The 6,809-nt window shown below is 49.4% G+C and overlaps 1 protein-coding gene across 1 annotated transcript; it reads left to right on the top strand.

Moving 5' to 3' along the window:
* The first annotated feature begins 3,037 nt into the window (after nucleotides 1-3,037).
* Nucleotides 3,038-5,960, top strand: FTH1 (ferritin heavy chain 1). Its single transcript, XM_082660887.1, has 4 exons — nucleotides 3,038-3,360; nucleotides 4,954-5,100; nucleotides 5,415-5,540; nucleotides 5,637-5,960. Exons 1-4 carry the CDS (start codon nucleotides 3,247-3,249, stop codon nucleotides 5,799-5,801), a joined length of 552 nt encoding a protein of 183 aa, XP_082517013.1. The 5' UTR covers nucleotides 3,038-3,246; the 3' UTR covers nucleotides 5,802-5,960.
* The last annotated feature ends 849 nt before the right edge of the window (nucleotides 5,961-6,809 follow it).

Raw genomic sequence — 6,809 nt, 5'->3', positions numbered from 1 at the left:
AATGACTTTATAGGGGTTTTTTTCTTTTGTTTTTTAAGGCTTGGATCTTTAATCCATCTGGAACGTATTTTTGAAATGCTGAGTCATTTTTCACCACATGACTATCTATTGTTTCAACATCATTTGTTGAACCCATTCTCTCTCTCTCCTAATTGAAATGCCACTTTAGCATGTACCAAGTTCCCATTCATATGGGGGTAGGACTGTTTAGTTGCATTGATCTACTCACCTTTTCCTGTGCCAGTACCAACTGCTTTATATTATTATATTTATACTACTGTTTTTTTTTATATCAGGGAGGACAAATCTAACCTCGTAACATTTTTCCCCCCAAATGCTTATCAGCTTTTCTACACACTCTTCCAAATGAACTTTAGAAGCATTTTGTCAAGGTTCCAAAAGACCACTGAGTTTTACAGAAATTGCACTGAATTTATAAGTTAATTTGGGGAGAATTGACATCTTTGCAAAACTGAGGTTGGCTATGTAGAAACATGGTGTCTCTTCATTTATGCAAGTTCTTTTCTGTCCAGCAGTAAACATTTATAGTTTTCTTCACACACTTGGTAACTTTATTCCTAGGTACTTTAAGCTTTTGTTGCCATTGTAAATGAAGAAAATTTTTCTCTCATTTCATTGTCTAACTGGTTACTGACACATAGGAAAACTTTGCATCTGGTAACTTTGTCATACTCTTACCCTAATAGTTTTTCTGTTGATTCGGTGTAAGATTTCTAGAAACAAAACTAACGTGGTTATTTCTCTGGCTAGAAATCCTTTAGGGTCTCCACGTCCTCCAGGATAAGATTTAACCCCTTTTTACGACACACAACCCTTCCTGACCTTGCCCCTATACTACCCTCCCAGGCTTCACCAACAGGGACTCTACTTTCAGGCCAACACATTCTCTTAAGGTGCCTTGGATAGGCCATGCATTATCCACACCTTATACTTTACATATGCTGCTCTCTCTGCTTGGAATTCCCTCCTCATCTCCCTCCTCCCTTTCACCTTTCTTTTACTTTTCCTTCTTTTACTTTTCCTTGAACTAAGTGACAGTTCAAGTGTCACTTTCTTTTCTTTTTCAACATTTATTTTCCTTTTTTGTGTGTGTGGCTGCATCGTGTCTTAGTTGCGGCACACGGGATCTTTGTTGAGGCATACGGAATCTTTTCATTATGGCCCTCAGTCTGCTAGGGTTTCTCTCTAGTTGCGGCTGTCGGGCTTCTCTCTCGTTTTGGCAAGCGCGTTTTCTCTTCTCTAGTTGTGCTGTGCGGGCTCCAAAGACAGTGTGCTCTGTAGTTTGTGCCATGCGAGCTCAACAGTTGTGGCACGTGGGCTTAGTTGCCCTGCAGCATGTGGGATCTTAGTTCCCTGAACAGGGACGGAACCTACATCCCCCGCATTGGAAGGTGGATTCCTTAACACTGGACCACCAGGGAAGTCCCCCTCAAGTGTCACTTTGTTAGGGAAGCTTTCCCTGACCTCCTATCCCAGACTGGGTAAGGCACTCCTTGTCTGTATTCTCCCACCACCCTTCTGCTTATTTTATCGTATGTAGCTCTAGCCCCACTAAAAATTTTTTTCCTTAAACGAACACATGTTCGTTTTGAAATGAATAACAGATGCAAGAGAGCAAGTGCCATAATTCCATCAGCAACTTAATATTTTAGTAAAGTTCCTTTTTTAAAGTTTTTAAAATTGAAATATAGTTGATTTACAATGTTGTGTTAATTTCTGCTGTACAGCAAAGTGATTCAGTTATAGAGACATACATTCTTTTTTTTTCATTCTTTCAATTGAAATTTTTAAAAAAACGTTTTTTAAAGGTTTGTAAGTCCAGCTTCCAGTTGCATGTTTGTGAACATCCTGAAAAGGTTCTTGGGTAGGTCTCCCACCCATGCGTTGAAGAACCCGGCTAAGAATAGTGACCCTGAGGAGAGCAGACTGGGGCGCAGGCGCTCGGCCTAGCTCCGTCCAGTTCTGCCATCCATGAATTCACACCCATTCAGTGCTGGGGACACTGCTGCAAGCCACACGCAGTGCCCCTGTGTCCCCCCCCCCCCAGGGTCCCTGGCATCTGTCGCGCACATTCGTTCAGTGCCATTAGCTTCTCTCCAAGGACAACCTGGGGGTGGCTCCCTGTAGGCCCTGCTCAGCCCGAGGCTCCTGGGACTGGGGCCAATAAAAGAGGCCTTTTCAAAATGGCCTCGCAGCATCCTTTCCAGACCCAAGCGGCTTCTCTATTTTCTAATCCCTGGTCTCTGAGCTTTAAGCTACCGGCGATTTCCTCAGAATTCAACGGCTCATCCCCACGTTTCCCTCGGGAAGGCGATCACCGCAGTCTCTCGGGAAACACGACCCGCCCAGCCTTTGTTGTATCAAATGCTGCACGAGGAGCCATATTTGCTTTCAGCAAACGGCGGACCAGGTCGCCGGAGCCGGAAGAGGGGCCGACCCGCGACGGGCCGTGGGCCCCACCCGGCCTGCATTCGGTCTCTTTCGAAGCTTTGAGGAAGAGAAATTGAGCCCTTTCCCAGCCCGACCTCTGACTCACTCGGCCTCCTCGGGCCCACGTTCACCCTCCAGGTTCCCTATTTGCATCACGAAGTAATCACCTCGGGGTGTGGCAACTGCGGCTCTACCGCTCTGATTTTTAACATGCCCTTGGCCAAGAGTCTCAGGGTGCCTTCTGGGACCTCGCAATCGCCCTGACGCCCCCGGCGCCAGGGGCAGTTTCCTGTCGGTTTCAAGACCCAGGACGCCACCGGGGTCAGGGCTCCGAACTGGGCTTCCTGCCCCCGCTCAGGTTTTCTCTCCAAACCCACGAAACGAGCCCCACGTTCCACGGAACAAGCTGCACCCTCCAGGCCACCCAGACCCCGCACCGCCACCCCCACCCCTCCTTCCCCACCCACCCCCAGCGGGGCGGAGCCGCGCCTCCACAGGAAGAGGCGGGGCTCAGCTAGGCGGGCGGGCGGCGTGATTGGACGCGGCGGGCCTGACGCCCATTCCCGCTATAAGAGCCGGGCAAGAGTCACCTGCGCCACAGTCCTCGCGGAGAGTCGCCGCGGTTTCTTGCTTCAACAGTGCTTGGACGGAACCCGGCGCTCGTCCCCCGCTCCGGCCGGCCGCTCAGAGCCAGCCCTCGCTACCACCTCACGGCGCCCTCCGATCGCCCCAAGGTCCCCGCCGCCGTTACAGCGCCGCGCAGCCACCGCCACCGTTTCACCTCAGCCGACCGCCATGACGACCGCGTCCCCCTCGCAGGTGCGCCAGAACTACCACCAGGACTCGGAGGCCGCCATCAACCGCCAGATCAACCTGGAGCTCTACGCCTCCTACGTCTACCTGTCCATGGTGAGCGCGGGCGGGCCCACGGGGCACGGGCGCGGCCTCCCTGGCTGCAGGGCGGGGGTGTGGCTACCGGGAGGTCCCTCCCGCCTCCCGCCTCCCGCCTCCCGCCTCCGTGCGCCCTTCTGCAAAATGAAGGGTGCTCGGGGCCCTCTAGGACTCCTGCGCAGAAATTCTGAGCAGTTGTCCCCTGGGAGTGTTCCCTCGCGGGCCAGGGCCGCCTCTGCGCACCCCAGTTTATTTAAAGAGAGCTGAGTTTTCTCCCGGGGTTGCCACACTTGCCACCAGTACGACCCTGCAGTTAGGAAGGTGGATTTTCGCATTTCCATCCCTTCTGCATTCGATCACGTGATGGGGGCGGTGCTGAGGAGGTCCGGCTCCCATCCCCCTGAGTCCGGCGGAGCCTGCTGGGTAATGGTGTCCAACTGTGGGGGCTGGTGCGAAGTGGTTTATCTCTCGTGGGCCGAACAGCCGCCTCCACCTCTCCGCTCTGTTTATCTCAAAGCCCCGCTTGAATTGAAGCATATCTCTAGAAATCTCCCTTTCAGCCGACACCGAGTTGTCTGCCACCCGTATTCTTTATCTTTTTTGTATCTAAGGGTTGTGGCGTAATTGAATCTTTAGTTCTTGGATATAGTCCACCAACAGTTACGGGGCCTGAAAATTTTCCATGCAGTAATCGGTGGAATCAGTTTTCCAAAATCCTGGTTTTAATCGGTGTGGTAGGAGTTTTAGTTATAATTGTCTTATTACGTTTTGCAAATCATCCAAGAATAAACGTGTTCCGGATGGGTTTGGAATACGCCTGGATTTCTATGACTCACTCCATTTCAGGAACAACTGAATACAGCAGGGGTGTAAAAGGGACTAAAATTTTTGCTTTCTACTGATAACATGTTTACGTGGTAAACAAGGTAACAACTGTTACCTTGCCTAGTGGGTTAATTTTACACATCCATCAGCCTGCTGCAAGCTGGCAGCTCATGTTTTTTGTTTTTGTTTTGTTTTTTTTTGCGGTACGCGGGCCTCTCACTGTTGTGGCCTCTCCCGCTGCGGAGCACAGGCTCCGGACGCGCAGGCTCAGCGGCCATGGCTCACGGGCCCAGCCGCTCCGCGGCATGTGGGATCTTCCCGGACCGGGGCACGAACCCCTGTCCCCTGCATCGGCAGGCGGACTCTCAACCACTGCGCCACCAGGGAAGCCCGCAGCTCATGTTTTAACATGGATTACCCAGGGAGGAGGGGGAGAAGGCACTACTAACAGTGCAGGGTAAATACTCCAACATCTCTTCAACCAGATTTCACAGGGGCTGTAACAACTTTACTCTGCACTTAAACAGATGCTTAAGATGTTCCATGGTGGAGGCAATTCCCATGATATTCTAACGGTTCCTTGTAGCAAACTTTCAGTTTCAAGGACCAAGTTTCATCTTTGTGTTTCAGAGTAAAAACTAATTACTGTCGTGTTCAATCCGGGAACATACCTTGCTCTAGTCTTCCTGTGCTCAGACCCTTTCTTGCTGGGCTTTGAGAAGGAAGCCTAGACTAGCAGACTGCCTTTCTTTGGGAATCCCTAACATGTTCATGTACTGTTTTCAGTCGTACTATTTTGACCGCGATGATGTGGCTTTGAAGAACTTTGCCAAATACTTTCTTCACCAATCTTCTGAGGAGAGGGAACATGCTGAGAAACTGATGAAGCTGCAGAACCAACGGGGTGGCCGAATCTTCCTTCAGGATATCAAGGTGAACTGAAGATCCTGGGGTCGGCATGCCTCATCTGTCTAGCAGTCCTCTGACGTCAGAAATCACTGAGCTCAGCAGTTGCCCTTATCAGATGAGGATACTTTGGGTTTTTGTCTTTTGCGCTTTTTGGGGCCTACCGTCTAAGCTAAAGTTGGCAGACGGTAATGGGCAAGGATATTAAATTGGAAGCGGTTGTCAGGGGGAAGTTGGCTGTTCCTTTTGCCAAGCGCGGTTGTTACACATTAGATGCTTGCTGATTTGTGGTTTAAGTGGTAGAGGTTGCAGATGCACTGACTTAACCTCCTCTCATTCAGAAACCAGACCGTGATGACTGGGAGAATGGGCTGAATGCAATGGAATGTGCGCTACACTTGGAAAAAAGTGTGAATCAGTCACTACTGGAACTGCACAAACTGGCCACTGAGAAAAATGACCCCCATGTGAGTATTGGCAACCTGGGAGTAAATGGAGGAAATCATTTGTCTTAGGGGCTGGGGAAGCTTCCCAATAACTTTTTTCCTTGTTCTCTTTTCTAGTTGTGTGACTTCCTTGAGACTCATTATCTGAATGAGCAGGTGAAATCCATTAAAGAATTGGGTGACCACGTGACCAACTTGCGCACGATGGGGGCCCCCGAATCCGGCATGGCACAGTATCTCTTTGACAAGCACACCCTGGGAAACAGTGATAATGAGAGCTAAGCCTTAGGCTGGCTTCCCGTAGCCACAGGGGTGACCTCCCTGGTCACCAAGGCAGTGCATGCATGTTTGGGTTACCTTACCTTTTCTGTAAGTTGTACCAAAATATCTACAAGTCCTTTCCTTAGTACCGTTCCTTCAAATAAAGTAAGTTGGTACCCAGCTGTTGTCTTTGAATTCTCGGGGTGGGCTAGGAATGTATCCAGGCCATCTTTATTAAACTTGTAAGTGCCACCATGGCTCAGTCACACTCACCAAAGTGAACCGCTTAGGAGGATCTGTATTTACGTACGAAATTCCTTAGTTTGCGAAAGATACCAAGGCTTGGGTGTTTAGAATTCAGACAGGACTTAAGGATTCCTGATTCTGAATTAGGTGTTTTATACGTTTCCAGCAGTTCTGGCTTTCACAATTTATATGTACGGAAAGCATTTTGAGGCTTAAAGTAGACTTGAAGCTACTGATTCTTGTTCTTCATTAAGGTAACCATTTAATTCAGGCTGTCGTAGGGACATGTTCTTCAGTGTGGACAGCTATATGGCTATGACTGGATCAGTGTCCTGCTGGTGTACACGCAGGTAGGACCAGGCCGGTGAAGCATCCCCCTTGGGAAGCAGGCTAGGAATGTGCTTCATCCCTAGTGAGAATTTGAGGAAGGTTTACATGAGTATGGAAAGAGACCTTCGTTTCAATAGGAAAATAGCTGCAGTAGGAGGGAAGAGGTTGAGACATCTTGAATGTTAACCAGTGGGGAGCCGTCTGGGTCCTTGCTAACCAACTACATTAACATTGTTTCCTAAACCAGCCACAGTGATTTGTAAGTTTCCAGCTAGCCCTGAGAAGTATGACAGGTGGTAGGCCTTTTCAGCCTTTTCAGTTTTCAATACAAAGCTAGGTATTCTGACCTCAGAATAACTGCTTGAGAATAATAAGAAATGAGAAGTTACACTTCCCTTTCACATCGTGATGGGGGGCTGGGGTGGGGGGCCGGGTCTAATTGGGTGAGTGAGC

Source organism: Grampus griseus, assembly GCF_964374135.1.
Source record: "Grampus griseus genome assembly, chromosome: 8".
In the NCBI taxonomy this organism is placed as follows: domain Eukaryota; kingdom Metazoa; phylum Chordata; class Mammalia; order Artiodactyla; family Delphinidae; genus Grampus; species Grampus griseus.
This window is presented reverse-complemented; position numbering and strand designations above follow the sequence as displayed.

Bases quoted from the DNA above. Each gene is read 5' to 3' on its own strand.
- FTH1 (XM_082660887.1), top strand. From the start codon at position 3,247: ATGACGACCGCGTCCCCCTCGCAGGTGCGCCAGAACTACCACCAGGAC. The intron at 3,361-4,953 runs GTGAGCGCGGGC...TACTGTTTTCAG, and splicing joins CCTACGTCTACCTGTCCATG to TCGTACTATTTTGACCGCGA. The intron at 5,101-5,414 runs GTGAACTGAAGA...CCTCTCATTCAG, and splicing joins TCTTCCTTCAGGATATCAAG to AAACCAGACCGTGATGACTG.